This window comes from Urocampus carinirostris, chromosome 3 (assembly GCF_059441175.1).
Source record: "Urocampus carinirostris isolate Australia breed hairy pipefish chromosome 3, RoL_Ucar_1.0, whole genome shotgun sequence".
NCBI classification, from domain to species: domain Eukaryota; kingdom Metazoa; phylum Chordata; class Actinopteri; order Syngnathiformes; family Syngnathidae; genus Urocampus; species Urocampus carinirostris.
This window is the reverse complement of record NC_142351.1, coordinates 53,989,462-54,015,116: the sequence shown is the minus strand read 5'-3', so window position 1 is coordinate 54,015,116 and position 25,655 is coordinate 53,989,462. Positions and strand designations below refer to the sequence as shown.

The 25,655-nt window shown below is 37.8% G+C and overlaps 1 protein-coding gene and 2 long non-coding RNA genes across 6 annotated transcripts in view; 1 reads left to right on the top strand and 2 right to left on the bottom strand.

Moving 5' to 3' along the window:
• Window positions 1-1,758: 1,758 nt before the first annotated feature.
• Window positions 1,759-3,029, top strand: LOC148370136 (uncharacterized). Its single transcript, XR_015850090.1, has 2 exons — window positions 1,759-1,924; window positions 2,654-3,029. It is a non-coding gene; the product is annotated as an uncharacterized LOC148370136 (long non-coding RNA).
• Window positions 3,030-3,112: 83 nt separating this feature from the next.
• On the bottom strand, window positions 3,113-4,529 carry LOC148370135 (uncharacterized). Its single transcript, XR_015850091.1, has 2 exons — window positions 4,288-4,529; window positions 3,113-3,579 (listed from the first exon to the last, which is right to left on the bottom strand). It is a non-coding gene; the product is annotated as an uncharacterized LOC148370135 (long non-coding RNA).
• A 7-nt stretch (window positions 4,530-4,536) lies between these two features.
• The window catches only part of csf1b (colony stimulating factor 1b (macrophage)), a 39,512-nt gene continuing 18,393 nt past the window's right edge, over window positions 4,537-25,655 (bottom strand). For 2 of the 4 annotated variants that reach the window (XM_088332490.1, XM_088332492.1), the window contains exons 3-9: window positions 18,744-18,806; window positions 17,860-18,030; window positions 17,563-17,764; window positions 17,345-17,481; window positions 8,370-8,413; window positions 8,260-8,297; window positions 4,537-6,331 (exon numbers count right to left, since the gene is read on the bottom strand). In XM_088332490.1, coding sequence (XP_088188616.1) covers window positions 8,261-8,297; window positions 8,370-8,413; window positions 17,345-17,481; window positions 17,563-17,764; window positions 17,860-18,030; window positions 18,744-18,806 — 654 coding nt within the window. In that variant the 3' untranslated portion in view covers window positions 4,537-6,331; window position 8,260. The remainder of the gene's footprint in view (window positions 6,332-8,259; window positions 8,298-8,369; window positions 8,414-17,344; window positions 17,482-17,562; window positions 17,765-17,859; window positions 18,031-18,743; window positions 18,807-25,655) is intronic. The other 2 variants (XM_088332491.1, XM_088332493.1) reach the window with 2 other exon arrangements.

The window sequence follows — 25,655 nt, the reverse complement described above, 5'->3', positions numbered from 1 at the left end:
TGTGCATACTGGGAAATATTAAACGATTGGTAGTTGCCGGGGCTCGTGTTGTATTTGTTTACTAAGTGGCAAAATGGCTACCCCATTAAACTGCTTAATTCATATTCAACAAATACAGTATTTGTCTGAATCCAGGGTTATGACTGGTGAAGATGTAAAGCACAATTTACCTTAAACAAACGCAGAATTATTCAGAATGTCACGTTTGAGAGAGAGAGAGAGAGCGAGAGAGAGAGAGAGAGAGAGAGAGAGAGAGAGAGAGAGAGAGAGAGAGAGAGAGAGAGAGAGAGAGAGAGAGAGCGAGATTCTCTTTCATACGTGCATTTGTATAAGAAAATGGCTCCTGTTAAGAGACACGCGTACAACGCCGAGTTTAAACTCAAAGCGATCAGTCACGCAGCACAACACGGCAATAGAGCGGCAGCGAGAGAGTTAAACTTAAATGAATCGATGGTACGGAAGTGGAGAAAGGATGAAGATAAGCTCCGCCAAGTAAGGAAAACTCAACAAAGTTTCCGTGGCAATAAAGCAAGATGGCCAGAGTTAGAGGAGACACTTGAACAGTGGGTTGTTCAACAAAGAGCGGCAAGCAGAAGTGTCAGTACGATAACTATACGTATGAAGGCAACAGCGCTGGCACAAAAACACCGGACGTGTTGGATGGCCCATTCACTGAGATATGGTCAATTCGAACACAGCAGAAGAAGAATTCGAGGGATTCGTCGATGAGGAGCTTATAGAGTGATCTTTGTTTTTCTTTTGTGTGTTTACGTTTTACATTTTACAGTTATTATGTTATTGCTTTATTGTTATCGTTTTGCACTCGTTGTTTTTGCACATTACGAGTGTCACTTTATTGCGATTGCACTAACGTTTCATTTAAAATAACAGTATCAGACGTTTTTTTCTTTGCGTGTTGACTAAATGGACAAAAAATAAAATGTTATGTCGATGTTGTTCAAAGATGTTAAAGATGTGTCACGAAAATGCTTTACCTCAGAGAAAATAATAAAACGGCTGTTTATTTATTTTGGGAGTGAATGGAGTTGTGGAAAGCTTGTTTGTTAATAAAGTTTGACCTTTTTGAATGCTTTGTTGACATTCCCTTGAGCGTGGCAACATCTAGAGGTTGCATAAAGTAACTACATTCTCTACTGTAGTCAAGTCGTCACATTTATTTACCGTAAATAGCCCTTAATCCCAAAAATGTCTCGAAGGACTGCACAGGATTACAATTACAAAATTGCACAATTACCTGATCTTAAACCAGCATGCACTTATAGCGCCTTATAATGGGGTGCGTCTTATGTATGGCATAAGTTTTAAAATATATCATTCATTGAAGGTGCGCCTTATAACATGGTGCGCCATATAGTGCGGAAAATACGGTACTTTACGTGAAACAACTTTTTTTCCTTTAATCAGCAAGACAGTCTGGGTGCCCAGCACTCTGGAATCTCTGAGCCTAAATATACCCCTGGCGTAAATGAATATCCTCCATCAACAATTCGTCTTACCGAACGATGCTAAAATATTTAGGCCCAATCCCATTTCTCTCACTCGGCCCTGAGGACCCTCCAGTGAGGTCCCTCGAAGAGGAGTGCCCTCCGCGAGTGAAGTGCAAAGCGGAAAAGGTTTGGACAAGACTTGCAAGGTTCCACCCCTGTCCAGGAGATGGCGGTAATATTAATTGGCTGTAGACCTCAGTGACGTATTGGTCTACGTCACATGTAAACAACTCGAGTCTCATCTTGTAGTGTGTCAGTTGGAGAGTTCGTGCAACGTTAAAAATGCCCGCTACAGCTGTGTTATTACCGATTGCCTGAAAGCTCATCATCTTTTCCGTGTCTCCAATCAACGGAGGAGAAATGTGCTATACTGAAGACAGCTTCGGCGCTATGTAGTGCTGATTCACCTTTACAAGGTACGTACACTCAGTAAAAAAATGACCCGTTCGGTCAAATACAGTAAGAGTAAACATACAATGCACGTTCACATAATACCCTATGTTTGTGTAGACATAAATGGCAATCTACTTATTAGTATCTTAATGCCATTTTATGACACATAGTAGGGGTCTTGAATGTGTGACATGACGAAAAGTAAACAAACACAAGAACAGTCCACCTGACCCTTAAGCTGACATAATATCGTCACCAAACTTCCCTGTACGACCCAAAAACCTTAGTTCATAAGGAATTTAATTCAAAAGAGTTGTCATTGGATATAAAAAAGGTGCTTGATTGCTGTTGTTTGGTCATGATTGTTTTCTGTTGTTGGTGTCAAGGGATTTGTTCAGACCAAAAAAGACAATCGACTTTGGCTTGGACAGATCTATTGACACTAACAAAGATATCATATAATGAAATTGTGAATATGCTTGATTGCAAATAGGATTTTCGAGAAGGGTTGTTCAAACCCTCACATTGTGTTTGCTGTTAATAACATCATATTGGAATATAATATTGTGAATGTGCTTGATTGCTGTTGTGATTGTCATGATTGTTTTTTTTTGTTATTAGTGTCAATAAATTTGTTCAAACCAAAAAAATTTCAACATTTTTTCATGATGCTTACATCACAGTTAAAGCGGTCTTTTTCTTTTCTATGCCCACATTTATGTCTAAAATGTTTGTTTTCTATTGTGTTCCAGAGTGGCTGTCCCATAAGCATGGACAGGTTGGACAGGAATGTTCCCATCCTGTGCTTATGGTTGAATGTGGAGTCAGAACTCATTCAGGACTTAAGGTTGAGCAAGAAGGTTATGTGGGCCCTGCAGGAGCTGCTAAAGAGGGAACAGGGCCATGGCTGGAGGTCCTGATCTACGTGTACTGGCTGGCCCACGCTCTGTCCTACCGTGTGGTGTCACGGGTCTTCAGGGTTCCCAGGTCCACCGTACAAAGAATTGTCCACAGTTAATATGGAATAAATTGCCCAAAAGCCATATTTTAGGCTCTTTAAGTCAGACCCACATTTGCATTATGTGCTTTTCTGCATTACTATTCAATAAACATCTTCATTTTGAGTAACACCTTGGTGGTTTATTTCATAATGATGTGAGATACTGCGTGTGAACTATGTGACTGTTGGACAGAAAACAACTACAAATCACTCCAGCTTAAATAATACTTTACTTTCAGAAAAACAAACTCACATTGGGCCAAAATACATAATAGTAAATAAATAATGTGTCACAAATTTTAACAAAAATATACCAATACTTCCATGAAGCTGGAAAACACAAACTGGAACTTCATTGAGTTCTTAATAAAAAAAAATATTTTCCTTTTATAAAACAAAGGGAAACATTGCAGAGATGTCACTGTTCTGGAAATTTGTCCGCGAGCTTCCCAAAAAGGACGGGAACCGCTCAGTTTTGGCCACAGTTTCTTCGAGACTTTTCCTCACTCCGGCAGACTCCACTTTCAAAAAGTCAAGGAGTGTATCGTGCTTCCTTTTTTTTCTGGGTGATTTGGGGTTTGGCGCCGGATTAGAAGGTGCCAACGACGTGCCCGGTGGTGTGGATGGCGTGGTAGCTGTGATGGTGACCAGCTCTTCCACGGGACGTTCTACAATGGCCTTTAGGTTGGGTGGAAAAAACAAGAATTACTTAATGCTGATGTATTGTACAAAAACAACTGTGTATACGATGCTCAACTAGTTGATGTGAGACATGAAATTGACATGTTATTCTTATGGCTGTATGAGCCTTCTATTGGCCAGCATCACATATGCTTTAGAATTGTCTCCACATTTGGACAACATTTTGAGAAGGTAATTCGTTCACTTAATATGTGTTTACAGAGAAGACAGTGAACTATGTGATAGTAGTTTGTTTCAACTGTATTTCCACGTGAAATTCGGAGACATTACTCGTAATGCATGATGAAAACTAATGCATTCTGATCTCACATGAAAGAATCATATTGTAAATAAAACACGACACCCGAAATTGTGTGCAGTAAACAAGCGCTTATGTCCAGAACGGTATTCTGACTATGCTCCTTTAGCGACTGGCCATGTACATGAAAAGCACGACTCGTTTAAGATAAAAACAGGGATGGGCTGAACCGTGATTTTCTGCACAGTTATCCTACTTTACAGTTTGTAGCGTGAAGGTTTTTTTTTGCCAGCTCCCTTGGTAGATTAGTGCACTTCGTAAAGTAGCGATTTTGCAATGTTCGTGTTTTAACGCGAAAATACGATTTTCTATTGCATTTACGTCTAACTAAGATATCTCAATACATTTTATTGCAAATACATGCGTGGTTGTGGAAAACTACTTACATTTGTGTGGTTCCTTTTCGGGCATCTTTGTTGATATTGAGAATTCGCAAAGCCTTCTGGGTAGTCACTTCGCTGCCAAGTGAGGTCGAGAGCCCCCTCGGTCTTGAAGTGGTTACGACTTGGTTTGAGGGCACTTCTGCCTCGGTCTTGAGAGTATCGGGACACACCCCATTTTCACGTGAACGCGCAAACCGAGTGACTAGGGCACATAGCGAGTGAAAGTGCGAAGAATGGGACGCAGCCTTAGTTTGGGCCCGATTAGCTTGAGAACTTTTATTATTACATAATAAAAAACATAATCTGAGAAAAGAATAATTCAAATATTTGACTTTGCTCAGAAAGATAACGATAACGTAATGTAATTGGATTCGTTGTCCATCGGAACTCTGCCAAAAGTGATAATCTGCTGTTGTAGATCATATTATATTGCACGGTTCGGGCTTCTGCGCTTTTTCTCACACAAATCTTCCCATACACGCATGTGAGAATATTCCAAATTGCGCTGAAGCTCATATATTCAAACCTTCTGGATGGCTTTTTACAGGAAAACAACTAACCAGGAAAATACAACATCATTTCACTCACAACATCCCTACAGTTATTTTCTGCTTTTCAGTGAGAACTTTCATTTTTGTGGTCAAAGAAAGAACAAAAAAATCAAATGGCAGGATTGTCTTGAAACATCTTCCCACCAAGTCCCATCAAAGAGACTTTTATGGTTTCCAATGGGGTTTCTAAGCAATAACAGAATTATTTTCCAAATTCCCCGAAACCTATTCTCAAATACAAAACAAATACAGTGCCTTGCAAAAGTATTGCCCCCCAGGACTTTTTGACATATAGCCAGATTTTAGGCTACAAACCTGTAAACAAAAAACTCAAAATATATTCTAAGAATCAACAACATGTGAGACACAATCGTGAAAAGAAACCAAATTTATCCAACCTTTTGTATTGTGCTAACAAAAAAATAATAATTGAAAAGTAGGAATTGCAAAAATATTTGCCCCCTTTGAGTTTATACTTTAAACAACCTCCTTTTGCTGTGATCACAGCCACATGTCTTTTTAGGTATGTCTATAAGTTTTGCACATCTTGAAACAGAAATATTTTCCCATTCTTGCTTACAAAACAGCTCAAGTTCCTTACGGTTTAATGGTGATGGATTTTCCAGATCTTTTTACAAATGCCCTATAGGATTGAGGTCTGAACTTTGGCCTGGCCCTTCTGACACCTTAGTTAATTTTAAACCATTCCATTATAGATTAGTTGTTATTCAATTAGGTCGACATTGGATCATTTAGAAGTCATCAGGAAACGTCTGGTGTCATTTAGCTGAGCTGAGAGAACACGGGGGAAATATTTTTGCTGCATTTCATTTTTTTTTCTTTTTAAAATTGTAAATATAAAATGTTGAAACAATTTGGTTCCACTTCACGATTGTGTCTCAAATGTTGATGTTTCTTAGAATTTTTTTTTCAGTTTTTTAGCTTTCATTTTGAAGCCTGAATTGTGGCAAAATTACCATATGTTTCTTGCAGGCCAATATTTTTGTTTGACACTGCATTAAGCAATGAAAAATGGATAAGCAATGTGGGAGAACATATTTTGGATTCATAAAATAAGACATTAAAATAAAAGAATTAGGCTGGAAAATGCTTGAAGTGAATAAAGTTATATTAAATGTGATAATTTTCATATATAAAATCTGGTTTTGAAAATAAAATATACATTATATATTTGCATTTATTACACAGAAATTATATAGAATCAAACTAATAAATTAACAATAGAAACAACTGGTTAAGCGAGCGATACATTAGTCCGGATATGTAGTGGAAAAATACTTTAACGGACTTGAAATGTATTAGTAATAGGCTGCAAATGCATAATACAGGCAGAATATTCTTCAATCAAAGTTCATGGTTTCTTTGGGTTAGAAGAACAATTTGGATTCAATAAGTTGAGCGTGGTGAGTCTTGTTTTTTGTTGAGCAGATGGAGTTCTTCACGGGGGCTCGATCTGTTGCCGCGGACTGACAGAACTGCAAATACAAAAACAGCAGCCATGGATACCACAATTTCCACTTTTTTCTGCTATTATCCACATTGTTGACTAAAAGAATTCAATTTGAATCTCCTAAAAGCAACTCAGATGGAACAACATGTTTTTCTTAACCTACTTTTAACTTAATAAATTCCAGCCCTAACAACCACTTAAAAGGACACAGAGGAATATTTGACCGCTAGATGTTGCTGTATTGTGAAGTGAAACTGAAAACAGGTTCTGTAAACCACAAAGAAGAATACATAATACGGCAACTCGAAGTGATCAAAATGCACATTTTTCTTCTCATTTTTTTGCACAACCTTTCAAAAATGTTTTGGTTTTGAACGTTACCCGCAGCAGCAAAATGCTGATAATCATGTCAGCTTTCTCTAGGTGAGTCTTATGTTATGTAAAATAAATACAAATAACTTGACCTAAGAGTACTAAGAAAACATGATTACATGATTGATCACGTATATTTATTGTTTTTCAGACCAATTTTTGTTTTTTTGATTAAAAAAGGTTGAGTTTTTTTTACAACCAAGAGGCGCTAAATAATGGACAATGTCTCTTATAAGTAGCTGGTTTTAAAATAGCTTACTACTGATGGGACAAAATATAACTGGGAACACCCCGAGATACGGCACTTTTAAGATATTAAACCGTTTTCACGTTACAATGTGGAAATTGTGTTTTTGCTTCTTGTTTGTACCCACCAACACAAAAAGTTGCCAATTCTGGTTTTAAACGAGTACAAGTGTTTTTTTTTTCTTTTTCCTTTTCTGGAAAAGGATTGTGTTTTGTGCGTTAAAAGAGTGTGCAATAAAATCCACTGCTTGTTAATGTCAAAAGGTTGACATTTATGCTCCTAATGACATTTTTTTCATCGTACGACATCAACAACAAATTCTGACCCATGTCTGAATTTTTACAAAATTCAAACTTTTTGGTGTTTGTTTCGTACGTAAGACTGTTCCTCGTACATCTCTAAAATGCCTGTCTCCTATTGGTTGATGCACATCACATGCTGGTCTGTTCTTGGTTTGTGTCACGGCATTATGAAGATGCCAAAATGCTATTGGCTTAACTCCCTCCCCTAATATTCCCTTTTTCTCTCCTTGTTCATTTCAGAATCTTGCGTAACAATCTTTGACTGGCTTAGCTTTGCCTCCCAATATTTGCAGTGATGCTAAAGTAAGTAGCATGATTACCATGGAAACGAAGCTTAAAACTATCCCGATGTACGAAAAAAAGGCATACTAAACGCTACCGTCATTTGGGAACATAATAATTAACGATCGCGTCACTTAATAAAAATAATAAAGAAAGACCATCCATTATAATTTTAATCCGCAGTACAACAGCCCCTGCATCCACACACTTCTCCTCTTTACCAGCACAAGGCACGCCACACCAACAATTAAATACAGTTATATTTTCCCTTTACATGTATATGTATTTATACTTATTTAATTATATACTTGTATATTACATATAAGTAGTACCAATTGTATTTTATTATTGATATGTGGTACTTTTTGTATGTACAATTTTAATGTTTTACTTGAGACGCCAGGGATTTTGAAAGCGTTAGCTAATCACCATAGGTGTATACAATTTCACCTTACGATCCCCACTTCAGAACAGATTACGTCACATCACAGGGGGCTGCTGTACATGCATAAATACAAAATAAAACATTTGAAAACTGATATTTATGTATGTGCCTGAGACCCTTGAGAGGATATGCTGTTTGGAGAATGGCTTTTTGGACATTCCTGTTTTTTACTTTGTCCAACCATTCATGATAATTATGGTGAAAAAAATCCTTCCTTTCCAACTTCCTTTAATTATCTTAATCAAATATGGGATCAGGTAGCATGGCAAGAACTTCTAAACTTTCAAATCGGGAAGGATACTCACTTTATTGTAGCTCCAGCTCTGTGCCATGGTGATCTCTGCTTTAAAATGAAAAAATGCTTAGACACAACCAAAAAAGGAACAATTAAAGATATTGTGCAGTTTGTTCTTACCTAGAAGTCGTATAAGACACCATTCTGTGACGGAGGTGGGTCCTCTGTTTCAAATAAAAATGACACAATTAGTTTAATGTGATGACTTGCAATGAAAATTCACCGTGCAAATGTTTGTTTCTGTTTTGAAACACACCCCTGTAAAAGTGATATGTTATCCGCATTGAGAAATAAGTCCAAGATAAGTATTTTAAACACATTTTTCACCACCATGCACTGTGTAGTACCAGTGCACCTTTTTTACAGGTTAAGCTTGACAAAAAGAAGAAAATGTTAGATTGAATAATCTACGTAAGCGTGCACTTGATTTATAAATAGCAACATGACTTCAGAATACAAACCAAGACATTCAAAGGAAAAATCGATATTACCTCCTGAGCCATGGTGGCCACAAATAATGAGAAAAACTTAATATTCTAATCAAAGTCATTTTTCTTATTTTACAAAAAAGAAAAAGGAAAAATAAAATAAAATGTCCCCTTGGTTGATCATTTTTGCACATTTTATGTATTACCTTTGTTATTTTTCTAGAAAAACACAATACAAATATTATAAAACTTGAAAAACATGTTACAAATGAAGTAAAATCCAAAATTATAGCTAAATGATTAACCTAATTGAATAAACTGTTATAAATACTAACTCCTGAACCGAGGTAATTGGAAAAAAACAACAAAACATTATACTGTTAATTGAGGCAACATGATGATTTAAGCATGCAAAAAAATGAACTTGATAGCTAAAATAATAAAAAAAAAAAATTGTTGACAGACTGTGTCCCTCAAAATGTTTGAAATAAAAAAGGCGAGCTCTGGCTCAAAAAGGGTTGAGAAAAACTGTGCTAAACGACCAGCAACCTAAAGTGACCTTATAATTTATCTGAAACCGATAACGTCCATTTAAAGTTAAATTTCATAGAACAGACGTGCGGTAATTGTTGGGAAAATGATTTCATACCTTGACATCCCTTTTAGAATACGGAATCTCTTTACAGACAAAGACCACAAAAATGCAAGGGAAAATCTCACATAAAACATTCGTGATTAATGATAGGCTGTTAAAATTGTGACAGGTTTATTCTGTCTTTAATAATGTGAATTTGAACAGGATTGGTTTCATCATCAAGTCAAATTTATTTTGATAGCCTTAAATCACACACACTCTCAAAGGATTGTGCACGTCCGGAATTGACAAATACTAATAACATTCCCTCATCTTAAACCTATAATGGGGGATGAAAACATTCAAAAAATGTATGCACACATCTTCCAGAAAGTTATCTCATTTCAAAGATTTATTCCTCCCCAGGAAAAAGTTGTCAAGATTAAAAGATGCAGGGTTTTGGGATTAATTACCTTGGTTGGGGTTAATTGGGGTGTGTATATTTTCTGCATCCAATAAAAAAAAGTCTGACCACTGGCCCATTTATCTCTTTCCACAAACAGCAAGCACATAAGAAATGTCTTGTTCATTTTGATGTCATTTTGAAAGACTAAAAATTATGTACGGTGCCATGAAAAAGTATTCCTGAATTCTGTGTTTTTGCATATTTATCACTCACAACAGTTTCAGATCTTTAAATCAATTTTAAAATTACACTGAGACAACCGAATGAAATACAAAATGCAGTTTTGAAATAGTAATTCAATTTATTAAGGCACAAAAAACTATCTAGGCCTATTTGGCTCTATGTGAAAAAGTAATTGCTCACCATTGTTAAATCTCAATTCAATTTATCAAACCACACCCAAAATTGATTTCCACCACCTCTGTTGAATCAAGAAATCACCTAAATTCAATCTGTTAGACAAACTACACTACGAGCAGTGCAGTGCCATGTAGAGCCCATATATGACCTGGTAAGAATTATTCTTTATTCAAGGGAAGTCAAACTCATTTTTGCTTAAGGGCCATATACTGGAAAAATCACTCACTATAAAACTTGTAGGAAGGCTGAATTAAAATATTTGGCTGGCCAAATCCAGCTGTATGTTTGACACCCCTGATGTATTCCTCTTTCACTGCGCCAAAACACGGTATTTTTGAAGGTACCGGAATGACCAAGATCACCACTTGATGTGGCGGAGAATACAAGCTCTGCGAATGCTGTGGCAGGCCTACTCTTCGTTTTATGAAGTCTGACCTGGTTTGTTTTTTCCGCTTTTACAGCCGTGGCAGATTTTCCGACACTTTAAAAATGTTTCAGTTCATCATGTTTGCTCATCTCATGCTTCTGCGTTGGCCGCCATCAATGACATCAATGGTCATCTACTGTAAATAACAAATGCATTTGTCCTGGCTTGGTCGAACAATCTGACCTTTATATGTAACCCAACCCAGTATTGCAGATTATTCACACATTGGATTAATGAACTAAGAACTTTGCTTAATGTGCATTAACCATTAAGTGTCAACAAGTCTATGATGCAATCCACTTTTTAGTCTGACACTGCAAAACAATAGTGGTGTACCACTAGAAGTATGGCTTTAAGAGTGAAGTCAAGCTTTATGACAGGTTTGAGGATCCCGTTATGTGCAATCCGATTTGGATGTTTCGGGAATTCCTAACTAAACAATTTTTTATCTCCATAAATGTGAATTCATGACATGGTGTCAGAAGTAAGAATCAACCATTGTTTTTTAGGGCCGACAACGATACCTATTGTTAGTATTAAGCGGAGGCAGATAACTGATGTTGGAGCCAGCATTCATTTACTGTAAAAGCTTGAAAATTGGCGCAAACATTTTAGGCTCTGAAACCTTTTAGAAGTAAATGAATTAGAATTTCAATACAACTCACATGACTACAAGTGTGGTATTCCACACGACCACACAACACTATGTTTGAAGTGTGTCATAGCTTGCAAACAGTAGATAGATAGTCAGATTTTAAATTTAATTCAAACATTGGTTTACACAGGGTTGCAGCGATCAGTGAACAACTACATACGGTACAATAAACATGCCTTACAATAAGACTACTATAGCACACTATATACTCTACTTGTGTACAACTAGTCGTGGTCGTAAATATTATAGCTGTTAGCAACGATAAGTCACCTCCAATGTTGGTGACATTTGCATGAATATGTTTGAATAAACTCATAATATAGACAACGATCGCTTTGATGTTTTAATCATGTTAATCAATATTTTTTAATGAGAAGAAAGAAATAATAATATTTCTTACGATCGTGATACTCGTTCTATTGGAAAAGCGGTGCTGAAAAGCATGGGAAAAACGATATTGCCTTCACGTGAAGGATAGATAGATAGATAGATAGATAGATAGATAGATAGATAGATAGATAGATAGATAGATAGATAGATAGATAGATAGATAGATAGATAGATAGATAGATACTTTATTCATCCCCGCAGGGAAATTCACAGGAGACTGAGACACCGGTTTTGTCTGCGTGTGTGTGTGTGTCGCTGCACATTAAGGACACTACCTCAAAATAACAGTTAACAAAGGGGGTTGGAGAGGAAAAAAAGATAGTAAATGCTAATGTGAAAAATATTCATGAATATGAATAATATTAGCGACAGCCCTAACTCGCTCCAGGCTGCAGTCTGTGACTGCCGACAGTGCGGATTGGGCTTTTAACCTGGCTGTTGCTTGGTGTTGTGCTAAATAATTGGCTTTATCGGCTAAATATATGCCAATACCGATATCTGCAACTGGCACCGGAGCTGACTTTTTAAAAAGAATAAATATTGCATGTCAGTCTGACATTATTAAAGCACAGAATCCCAGTGCCAAAGCGACTATGTGGGTTTTGTAAGTAAAAGAATGTACAAGCCAAAACAATATGACAAAAGACAGTTTAAGAACAAGGATGTCAGACAAATAAAATATATGTCAGTTAAAGCAAGAAATAGATGCACAAGGTGTGGAAGACAGAATATACAAACCTGACTGGCATTGAAAAAGGACAAATGTCAATTCAGAAAAGCTAAAATTTGCTACTTTGGACACATAATGTAATTGTAAAGGTAGGAATCAAGCCAGATGCTGAGAAAGTCAGAGCCGTTGCAGAACTTGGGAGCCCCAAAAATATGAGTGGATTATGAAAAAGGATTGTAATGACAAACTATTTGGGAAAAATTCTTCCGGATCTCTCAAATGTCATGCACCCCATAAACAACCAGCTCAAAAATAACATTGCATGGACATTAGGGAAAGCACAAGAGAAAGATTTCTAAAAGGTAAAAAGAATGTTGATGTCCACCGTTCTTACATCAAAATACCAATAGCTTAGGAGGTGCTCTTTTCCAAGAACACAGTGACGGATTGAGACCAATTGCCATATGCTCAAGAACACTGACATAGACTGAGAGTAGATACTCAGAAATTGAAAAGAAATGTCTTGCAACGGTTGAATTTGTGAGCGTTTTAGAAGATACTTACAAGGCAGGGACAATTTTGTGCTAAAACACACCACAAACCTTTAGTTCCATTGATCAACATTTATGACTTGGATAAAACAGCGGTGAGGTGTCAGAGGTTCATGATGCGTGTATTGAGGTACAATGCTGAGGCTTTTCATGTGCCAGGGACACATCTTGTTGTTTCAGACACTCAGTCTCACAACCCCCTGCTGGACTGCACAATGCATGAGGTGAAAGCATATGTTCAAGCAGTGATTGAAACCAGACCAATCACCCGGCACAGATTACAAGCGATGAAAGAGGCCACAAGCAACGATAGCGCGCATCAAAAAGTAATTTTTTACACCAGTGAATGTTGGCCGCCAGAGGTGTCAGATCTTCCAGTTGACCTGATTAAGTTTCATCCAGCCAGAGCCTACTTTTCCGAGTTTGATGGACTTTATTATATTGTGTTTCCACTTGCAATGTAAAACGATGTATTATCACAAATAAACACAGGTCGTCAGGGACTTATAAAGTGCTGGAAAAGAGCTAACATGACAGTGTGGTGGCCTGGTATGAGCCAAAAAATGCTGATTTTGTGAATACAAGTGAGTTTTGCATCAAACATAAACCATCAGAGAGAAAATAACTTTTCGTCACAACAACATAGCCATTGCGACTTTGGCAGCAGATAGTTGCTGATTTATTTAAACCGGTCTGTAAACAATATTTGCTAGTGACTATTACTCGCGCTGTCCAGAGATCTCAAAGTTAACTTCAACAAGTTGTAACCAAGTCATCTCACATCTGAAGTGATTGATTGCCAAATCGGGGATTCCAAAGCAAATTATCACTAGCAATGGTCCTTAGTTTGCTTCATCAGTTTTGCCGATTTAGTGAGGAGTACAACTCTGACAGAATGAAGCAGCTAAGGGTGTGCATGCATAGATAAAATAATTATTTGCCAACCAGACTCACAACTCGCCTTGCTGAGCTATAGAGACTTGCCTATTGAAGTAACAGGACAAAGCCCAGTCCAGCTGATGATCGGATTTGAAATCAAAGCAACAGTTCCTGTACTGCTACAACATCTGAGGCCAACTACAGTTGACCACCAAGCAGTATAACTAGAGGACCTACGGACCTAAGCTTCCTACTGATTCTTCTACAACAGGCGATACTCCATCCTACCTCTGCCTGTTTTGCAGCCTGGCCAGCCCATTAACGTAAAATTTGACCGGGAAATGATTTGGAAAACTGTAACGAAAATAATCGCGAGAGTTGCAGAAACAAGGTCTTACATCATCCAAACCAATCATGGAACAGTTGCTCTGAGAAACCGGAGAGATTTACAGGAAATCCCAGAGCCAGCTTTCCGGGGTGCTGGACAAGAGACTAGTAGTGACAGTGATAATGCTATTGCTGATAACACAACTACTAACTTACCTGTAACTTGTATTCAAACCAATTCTCCATCTTCATGTATTTCTTCTAGAGAGAGTTTTGTTTTTTTACATAAGAGGAGAGATGTGGTGTGGTTTGAATGTTATATAGTTGTGTACCTCTCGATGTAGCTATAGCCTTAAGAGTGAGTGACGTCAAACTTTAAGACATGATGTGAGAACCCAGCTCTGTGCAATGCAAATTTGGCTGTTCCGGGAGTTTCTAAACAAACAAATGTGTTAATCTCATTAATGAGTGAATTCATGAGAACAACTAATTCACCACAGTAGATTTGGTTTCCTCTGTATTAGACCCCGAGAAACATTGTTTTTTGGTTGATTTCTAATCAGTCCTGATTGAAATTCAATTTTTTTAGACAAATCCCCCAAGAGACAGTGGTCCTTGATTAGGATACTCTGATTGCAAAGTTGTTTCTTTGGGTCTGCTCATGGTTAGCATTACGCACAAAATCTCAGAAAACTACAAGTCCAGGATAAAAAAAGAAATGTCAAACACATTGTTTGCCTTCCATCAATGATAAAAAGCTTAATAAGGAGTGTACACACAAAAACCTCTGGACCATTCTCTACTCTATGTTCTACTTTCTCTTGTGGCGTGTTGATAAAGCAATGTAATGCCTGGTGCGTTCCAGTTGTCTTTTAAAACTATCAATGCCAAAGTAAACCTTCCTTTTGAAGTCTCATAACAAGTACTCTTTTGAAGTTTCATAATTTCGATGATGACACACTGAGCAGAAGAGCATCAGTGGGAAAGCAGAGAGTAATTCAAATACATGGTGTCTCTTGGCTCTATTTGGATTCTAAAAATGATCCATAAGTTTTGGGTTTCATAGTGTTCTTGGGCTTCAGAAGTCATACCAAGCAAGACCTGCAATTTTTTTAGTGCTCTTGGTCTTCACAAGTATTGTGTATGTAGATTTACTTGCCATAAGTTAAAAAAATGCACGCAATCGCTCAGATTAGAGAATTCCAAATATATGTTTTCACAGAAGACTAGAAGAAATCACAAGCCGAACATCGTTTAAAAAGCCAAACTTAATGCCATACATTATCAAGTAGACCAACCTTTACAACATTTCTACCGGGATAGCACGCACATGCCTGTAGAATGAAGCTTTGATTGTAATCATATTCTTTGTGTGTTAAGACAATGTTTATATTTATAGAATTGTAAATTGAAGCTGATGTGCTAAGCTTGAATGGCCACAAGCTAACTATGGTTGTGAAATGAGATTGGTAATGACCATAATGGGGGAGGCTCTCCTTGGAAGCTCCCTCAAAAGTCTTTTAGTCATATATAAGAACACAATGGAAATACTACAACTGAAATGATACAATTTAGTAATAAGCTGTCTCGACAAAAGTCCAGGTTGCATCATTAACATGATCACAATTATGGAAAGATTGTTATTAAAAAAAAAATAATATAATCAAATCTGTGGAGAATAACATTGACCATTATTACACGCTGGCAGTGTCCATTGTTCCGTAAAGCCATGTGAACGCAAATAAAGCCCATCCACATATGTTCTCTTTCGGTTTTCTGATAAACCAGTTGTGACATTTGAGTTATCTCATCTCATCTCATTAGCCGTACCGCTTATCCTCATTAGGGTCGCGGGGGGGCTGGAGCCCATCCCAGCCATCTCCGGGCAGTGGGCAGGGGACACCCTGAACTGGTTGCCAGCCAATCGCAGGGCACACAGGGACAGACAACTCATTCGCTCATTCACACCTAGGGACAATTTGGACCGGCCAATTCACCTGAAATGCATGTTTTTGGAACAAGGGAGGAAACCGGAGTGCCCGGAGGAAACCCACGCAAGCACGGGGAGAACATACAAACTCCGCACAGGAAGTCTGGAGCTGGATTTGAACCCACTCCAGACTTCCTGGATAAAAAGCTTAATAACCACGACAGGTTCCCATGACATGAACTGTGCCGCACAAGCGCTAACCACTGCGCCGCCGTGCTGCCCACATTTGAGTTATTCCTTCCATAAATAGAATTCCGGCTTACGTAAACACTCAATTTGAACAATTTCCTCTTCTGCATTTTATCTAATCTTTTTGGACCGAATTGAATCCTTGGTCTTGTAGCAGAAAAAACAAATTACACACGCTAATTCTGGCTACCATTCCAAATAAGCCTCACATAAATATGGTAATACGAAATTGTAAGCGTATTACGAAAATCTCTAATTGGTTGGTGGGTTATTGCCAAACTGCATATAGGGTTAACAGTTCATTTTGCATAAAATTGCCTACATGTAAACGAAATAATATGATTAAGAAAAAAAAACACAAACCAACAGACCAATTTCTTAAACCTATATAGGCCTTTAAAACAAGTCCAAAAACCAACTAGTATTTCCACTCCTAATGATAACATCTTGGTCACAGCTTGAAGGATCATAAATGGCCTGCTAGCTGCATTCAGGCCAAAGTTACGTCAAGTCATTAGTTGAGTTAATGTATATTTAAGTCTAAAAATTCTACTTAGACAACCACATAAAGAAATGACGAAATGACTAGGAAAAAAGTCATGCTGATACACAAGTAAAAAAATGCTTCTAAAATCTTAACCGCAAGAAGCAAAACACAGATGCCTACATTTAATTTACCCCCAGGGAACAACAAGAGCGAGAACTTATCAAGCTTAACAAATTGAACACGACTGCATAATAATCTTACTTCAAACCATAAAAATGTTTCACAATTTTAATATACCTTTCCGAGCAACATTGTGTATTCCACCAAAGTTCTTTTAATGCATAATTTCGCATTTGATACAAATTGACTGCAGCTTTGAATTTGCAACATTCCTTCTATGACTGTACATCTTTATCTCCAGTTGTTCCTGGCATGTGTATATACTAAGACCGCCAGACGTATATAAACTCAGATTATCAAGCTTCTCAAAGGATTCAGAACATTTCCGTCTTAGTCATTGAGGTTCATGACTTTGTTGTTTTTTTGGTACAACACAGTCTTACATTAGCAATCGCTAAGAACTCTTCAACATGTAATTGCCAGGTCAAATTCCTCAGAACCAAGACGCGAAGCTAATGGAACAAATTTAGAGTGTTTACGAAGCTGACGGTTTGGGGATCAGGTAAATAGAATAACCGGTACCTTTTGTGTGATTAGACAGAAGATAGTAAATATGAACAGTAGTGCTCCGAAGATTGAGGTGATGATGAAGCCAAGCTTGTACAGGTTTCTCAGTGGTCTTCTCTGAGAGGCCTTCACTGACCTCGTAACATAACTTTCTGTAGGAGATTACAGAAATTCTGTGACCTCTGAGGCTTCGAGTAACAGTAGAGTAGCTCTTAATAGATTGATGATCCTACCTGTGCAGCTTTGTGTGGAGGATATTTTAGGTTGCTCCGTGCTTAATCCGAAAAATTTTGAGTACTCGTATTGGCAACTCCAGTCCACTGGTGCATCACTCGTCGTTATCAGCTCCAAATAAACTGACAGCACCTTCGAAGCCCTCTGCAGCGCTTCTGTAGGAGATCCTTTATAAAGCACCTCCAAACTCTCGGGCTTGTCCTGTAAGGGTTGTCAAAATCATTGCATATTTTTTTTTCTATTAGTTCCAAAGGAAACATTTTGAGCAAATACTTCTGCCCTCAAGTCTGACTTACCTCAACCTCCTCATTGATTGGCGGAACACATTTTTGTGAGTAGATGTTGAGAATGAGTGCTCTCAAAGACTGAACATATCTATAGTTGACGGAACCCCTGTTATATTTAAAGTGGGTGGTGAGGAGCTCCAATATCCAGGGTAAGGCAGCTTTCACGAAACAACACTTGCTCTGCACAGGGGGTATCAGAAGAGTGTAGTGAGGATAGTATATCCTTACAATGGAGAACTGATACAATCATATTCTGATTGTTAAAGATTTTGTCCTTTAAAGATTTATTTGAGACGCCATCAAGACCAAACAATGCACGTAAGAAGGAAGCAACAGTAGGAGGCTTTGGTGACTAAATTTGACAAACAATTGTAGCCTCTTTCAAATAGAATAGAATAGAATAGAATAGAAAAGAATCGAATCGAATCAAATCAAATCGAATCGTATCGAATAGAATAGAATAGAATAGAATAGAATAGAATATTTTTTGGGACATTTAGGTACACGAGCACAGACCTTGATCACAACATTCTGGCTTATTTAAAGGCGTAAGCTCAAATCTGAATTTACGTGACTGATTGTTACTGGATTGATATTTTACAGTATGTCCATGGTTATCAGTAAGAACCAGAACTGAAATACAACATTTATTTTTACTTTAATTTTTTTACATTTACGTTGACTTTCAAGAAAAAAGAAATGCCATTCTTTTTTTAGCTAGAATTTTGTGTTCACTTGACCCAACAATATTCGATTACATAATATTCTGTTGAAAAAGGATCATGTTATACTAGATTAGACAGAGGTATGGTTTGGCCCACCAATCTCAACATTTTTTAAATGTGATTTCAAAGCACCAAGAAGGATCCAAATACATTTAAAAGGTACCTTACCAATGATTTCTGTTCTATGAATGTGTAGGTTATCGAGCACCCACTTCTCAATTGGTTATCCATCTGTAGAGAGTGATAACATGATCATGTTTTCAGAGCTTTTTAATGCCTTCGTCAAGCAGAACAGCATATCTAACAAGATCTTGTAAATCTAAAAAGTACCCCTTTATAGTATTTTTTTTAACAATATTCAACATCGATATCATAATGGATAGCTACTCAATGTGTTTCATAATAATTTGATTGATCATGGTCTGAGAAATTGAGAGTAGCTTGAGAAAATATTTTGGGTGCAGCAGCTTGGTGGTGTTTTTAGGATCAAAGCTTTGTTGCAATGTATTGAAAACAGATCACTTGTTGTCACACATTTTCAGTGTTTGAATCAACTCTATTTTTCGTCAACAATAGCCAATCTTAAATATTTTTTTACTATACAGTGCCCTTGTTTAGCAATCGGCTGATGAGGTAGAAATGCTCTAGTGATAAAGATTTAAATGACACACTCAAAACCAACACCGACCACCATCGTCAGAAACCAAACCCTACCACCCCCCAAATCCTACCCTTCCGATTCACAAAAAGACATGGAATAACTGTTTGAGAACTGGGCTTCCTGGATGGTCTATATCTTGCCTGAAAGTCTTGTTCCCCTTCTTGCCTAAAAATCTGCTCTGCTCTAACCAGCTGGATCTACTCTATGCACAGACCTACAACAAATCCTTAGAACTCTCAGAGCTCACATCTGCTTTGTCGCCATTGCAATGGCCACGTAACCTGCCACAACAACTAAACATCTACAGAGTTGTGTTTCTGACATCAGTGTTTACGAACTCCTTCAAACACCTCATCTGGACCACCTGAAGAGCACCGATACACCATTTCTGCATCACCTGCAACTTGCTTTCCATGCAAACGGTTTCAATTCAGCCTGGAACACGACTGCACAGTGACCCAAGCGAGCATCCTTCAACACCATCATATGAGAACTTGTTGAGCTTTCTTGAGCTCAGCGTGTCTCCTGCCATCTGACAAAAGTTTTTTACATCTTCTAGACAGGCAAAACACAGCAGGTGAAGCCAGGGAAGGCATACCGTCATCAACATTTACCACATGCACCAGGGCACTGTTTTTTTTCATCTTCTATACAAATGACTGAATCTTACCACACCTGGTTCCCAAATTCCTAAAGATTGATGATCACATGATATGAACGACATTCACATTTAGTATAGCAGCTGGCAGTCAGGTGTAGCCCACACAACTTGGAGCATAACACGCTCAAGAGTACAGATTGTGGACTTTTGAAAATGTCCACAGCTGCCTATCACATTATGTCACTACCCCGTGTCAACTGTCAAGACCCCTAAGGTCTTGGGATTTACTCTCTCTCAGGACTTGAAAATCTCCATTCTGAAAGAGGCCCAGCAGAGGATATACTTCCTGCGGCTGCTCTGAAGCATGTCTGCAATAACCTTTTTCTCCCTTTTGGGACTTGCAAATGCCAGGAATGAGGAAAACAGCAGTCAATAATTTTTTCGGACCATCAACAGCAGGGTCACTACCACATTTGAACCAAGAAGTATTCTTTCGATGTTATTGGTTATTCCATTCTCTAAGCACCCATATTAAGTTAATTATATATATATATAAATATAAATATATATATATATATATATATATATATATATATATATATATATATATATATATATATACCGTATTTTCTGCACTATAAGGCGCACCGGGTAATAGGGCGCACCCCCAAAAAATAGTCTTTTGTCCGATATTTTACATACATAAGGCGCACCGGATTATAAGGCGCTACAATGGGAACGTCGACAAAACAGTCAGATAGTTCAGTCAAACTTATTACCCCCTTAACATTCTGAAAGCTTGCAAAGAAGCAAATACGTGTCGTAGACACGTGCGGATGCGGTGTCCGTACGATGTCACCAAACAAACATTTCTTAGTTTCCATTTTATTTTTTGCTGGCAACTGTGTGGACAACAAAGTAAGAATTTTATTGTGCAGGGAAACGGGGTTCTTTACTGTGCATATGACAATAAACACTTAGAATTGAATTTAGTTTAAAAATAGACTCATCACAGAAACATCAAGATCGTTCTAAAACAAGATACCGGGAAAATAAAAAACCGCATAGCTCACCTAAGTTCTCTTGCAGCCTTCACGTTCATTAATGATACGTAACCATGGTCTTCTTACAACCGTGAGTGTAGGAGAGTAAAATATTTACAAATACAGTATAGTAAAACATGTTTTCTCTATGCCGTAGTGCAACCCAACTGTGTGATTCACATTCATCTTTTTCGGCCAATTGCAGGCTTTGTTTCGCCCCTTTAGCCTATGCGAGCCTGTAAATAATAAAAAGGATCTGCCCCCTTTACCTCCGAATAACTTTAGCCAATAGTGATTGATTCAAGTGATGATTGACATATTGGTTAGGAAATGAAACGCCGGAATATAAATCCCAGCATACACCCGACGACTTCGCCTTTCGGGGAAAATCTAGTCGTCGGCTAGAGCAATTAGTTGCAAGACTTTGCGACTTAATATTGATCCATATATAAGGCGCACTGTATTATAAGGCGCATGGTCAGCTTTTGAAAAAAATAAAGGCGATTATGTGCGCCTTATAGTGCGCAAAATACGGTATATATATTCTTCACTGTATATATTTGCACATTGTGATACTGATAAACATTAGACTTTCATATATTTTATATTTATTACACACAACTGAAGTAGTTCAAGGCTTTTAATTTTTTCATATTGACGGTTTTGGCAAAAAAGGTAAGAAAAAAACAAAAATTATATATATAATTATATTTAAAATTTAAAATAAATTCAACCTTCAATTAGTTATGTTCAGTTGTAAACTCAGTACTTGGTCGGGAATCCTTTTACAGGAATGACTGCTTCAATACGACGTGGCATGGAGGTCTGTGGCATTGCTGAGGTGTTATCAAATCCCAGAATGCTTCGATAGCGGCCTTAAGCTCATCCAATGTGTTGGGACTGGTGTCACTCAACTTCCTCTTCACATTATCTCACAGATTCTCAATGGGGTTCAGGTTAGGAGAGTTGGCAAGCCAATGGAGCACAGTAACACCATGGTCAGTAAACCATTTACCAGGGGTTTTGGCACTTTGAGCAGGTGCCAGGTTGTGTCAAAAAATAAAATCTGCATAAAGCTTTTCAGCAGATAGAAGCAGGAAGAGCATTTCAATGCCACATTTGTATTTTCTTAACACCGTCAATAAAGTTCAAAGTGTAATTCGAAGTAAGCATAGTGTCCTAAAATAATTTTAAAGCTAGAGTGTAGTACAATAAAGCAGCAAGGTGTTTTTATATTTCTAACTCATAGTAAAAAAGTTATTTCTAAAAAAAAAAAAGAAAAATATATAAAATACAGTTCATAGTACATTTATTTATACGATTGTTTGTTCTTTGGTTTCAATGTACAACCCCCAGCAAACAGTATGGAATCACCAGTCTTGGGCATTTTATTTTATTTTGTCGAAAATACTCACAAACATGAAACAATCATAAGTTAATTCCAAAGTGAAACATATGGTCACTTGGAAACAACTAAGATAAATTAAGAAAAATATTGCAATGGTCAGTAAATGTTACTTTTATAGAGCAAGTTTAGGGAAATCAATATGGAATCACTCATTTCTGAGGAAAAAATATGGAATCAGTGAGTTTAGAGTAGAAAACAAGGACACATCCATTCAATTTGTTTTCCGTAATTGGCCACCTTGCTTTGATTAAATCGGCCCGGTAGTCAGCACTTAAAAGCAGTGCAGTTATCACACCTTGGAGGGCTCACGTACTAAATGGATTGGCAAGAATTATGGCTACAACAAGAGAGATGTCTCTTGTTACCAAAGACAGGATCTTCAAACTTCTTGAAGAAGGCAACTCTAGTTGAGTGGTTGCCAAAGATGTGGGCTGTTCACAGTCAGCTTTACGGAAGATTTGGACCAAGTACAAACACCATAGGAAGGTTGTTGTAGTCAAGCATACTAGTTGGCCAAGGAGGACATGTAGGCGTCAAGACAAACAAAAAAAGGCCATGTCTTGAAAACAGAAAATGCACAACAAGACAAATGAAGAGGAAATAGTTGGAAGTTGGAGTCAATGTATGTGACAGAACTGTGCAAGAGCGCATACATAAGGCGCACCGGATTATAAGGCGCTACAATGGGATTTTCATATAGGAAAGCTAAAAGGAAATCATTGTTGACACTTAAACACAAATGAACAAGACTGCAAGGGGAAAAGGAGAGGCATTTATGTCAGGCAAAGGCACTCGGGAGATGGCTGTGGTGAAATCTGCAATAAATACTCAAGTTTGCATTGAAATTTTTGTCAACTTTCTTATTTCTTCAATTGAAAAAGTGTTTGGAAAAGATTGACCAATTTTCCAAGATGGCAATGCATCATGCCACGGAGCAAACACAATAAAGGCATTCATTGGAGAATGACGATTAGTCTCCAGGTCAATGTCATTGACTGCAAATAGCCCAGATCTCAACCCAATTGAAAACCTGTGGTGGAAATGGAAATAAATGGCCATTGCAAGGCTCCAACCTGCAAAAATGATCTGGCAATTGCAATCAAAAAGAGTTGGCACCAGATTGATGATGAACACTGTTTGTCACCTATCATGTCTATGCCTCAGAGACTGCAAGCTGTCATAAAAGCCAAAGGTGGTGCAACTGAATATTAGTGATATATTTTTATTTTTATTTCTTTGTCTGTTTTTCATGATTCCATATATTTTTTAACACCAGTGTTACACCAGCTATACACTCATTAAACTTGACTGCACTTGTCTTCATTAGGGGTGCAACTAAAGAATAACATTTAATCAAGGAAGCAAGGTTTTTGGGTGCTCTGAGGAGAGTGATGAGCAACAAGGGTATGAGTATGGATGTTAAGAGGGGACTGTATGAGAGTGCGATTGTGCCGACTGTGTTGTATGGAGACTTGCAGCCTGAATGCAGATTTGAGAGAGAAATTAAATGTTTTTGAGATGAAGTGTTTGAGGAGTATTTTAGGACTAACAAGATTGGATAAATTGAGAAATGAAATTGTGAGAGACAGAACTGGAGAAGTAGTGGAAGTGAGCAAGCGTGTGGATAAGAGTGTTCTGGGTTAGTTTGGTTACATGGAGAGGATGGATGAGGAGCAAATATTGAAGAGGATCTACAGAGCAGAAGTAAATGGAAGGAGACCAAGAGGAAGGCCCCGATTGACGTGGATGGATGGTTTTACGAGTGCACTGCAGGAAAGAGGTCTAAATCTAGTGGAAGCTCGAGCTCTTGTTGGTGATAGGAATGAGTGGAGAGGTGTTGTAAAAGGATAGTGGGTTGTTTGGACGTGTTCTAAGGGACAGGCAGGGCACCCGTATGATGCGGCAGGGGTAAACCAGTGAAATCTGTCGGACCCTGCTGTTGAACAGGTTATATGTTGTGTCACCCTGACCCGAGTGACATCGCAGCTTTATTTATTGTGTCCCGTTTTATCTGGAGGGACGAAAAGCATGACCAACTTATGTGCCGAGGTGCTTTACTTGTTTGGGCATTTGGGTTGGCCATGGTCCAAAAATTTTTGTGTGTGCTTTTTTGCAATTTTTTCCCCTTTTTATTTTCTTTGTTTTTGTATGTGTTTGTCTTGCTGTCGGTCACCCCTCTTGAGGGATATGACCAAGGTAGATAGATATTTTTTCCTCCGAATGGACTGATCCCAAATTTTTTTCCCTGTGCATGGTCTATAAAAGTAACATTTACAGACCAACACAAAGTGTTTTTTATTCATTTAGTGTTTCTGAATGCCAAGGAGCTGCACTTTATTATTTTTTCATGCTTTTTATGAATTTGATCGACAGAATAATATGTCAGTGTGAGTACTTGTCCAAGACTGATAATTCCATACTTTGTGCTCGGGGTTGTATAATAGAGTATATGATGCAATAATGAAAAAATGACCAAACAAATAAACGAAGGCAACATTGCAAAAAAAACGGGTTACTGCACACATGTATGCACTGTTTCCTTCATCTGGAATATGTTTTATGCCACAAAGCCCTTTGGGACTTGTCGTAAAGTCAAATGACACACAATCCCTGGCTTACTTGCTAAAATAGGCTCATGTGCATTGGTTTCTCTGAGACTTTTCCGTTTTATCATCTCCCTCCGCACAAAAAATGCTAAAGTCTGGACGGGATATTTGTATTCATTCATATGTAGCGAAAGTTCATAATTCTGGAAGCCACATGCAGCACACCTTTTAAACAGATGATACACAGCAGTAGAGCTCATTTTTGGAGCATTAGCAAACTAGAGCGCTACTTGGTTAATTTTGGTGAGTGACATAAGGGAAATCATCCTGTATTCAATGTCAAAAGTTGTGTGCAGAAACGCAACTATTTGCGTAATGACGTTGCACGTGTTTGCCCCTGATTGGATTTCTCACAAACAGCATATATGAGGAGTTATTCATTTGTTCCTAGTCTCGTAATCGATTCATTCAGATTGCTCTAATCAGCTCCTATAGAACTGAAAGGAGTTTTCAAATGGGTTTCATGCTGAAATTCTGTGATGTAAGTAAATATAAGGTGCATTATGGCTTGGGAACACAGTATAACCAGAACACATCTTCATTGTTACTTGTGTCTCCCCATCAATTCCCAAATTGTGGGTTCAGGTTTCTTCAAGGGCAACTTGCCAAGGTTTGCTGATTTCACACATTCTTGTCAGCACTAGAGCCTTAAGTCTGCACTTGGACATTTCTACATCATTGTAATTCACAATTCACAGATGATTTGGGAAATACCAAGTAGAAGGATTGTTATATTTTTATTGATTACATATAGAAGAGTA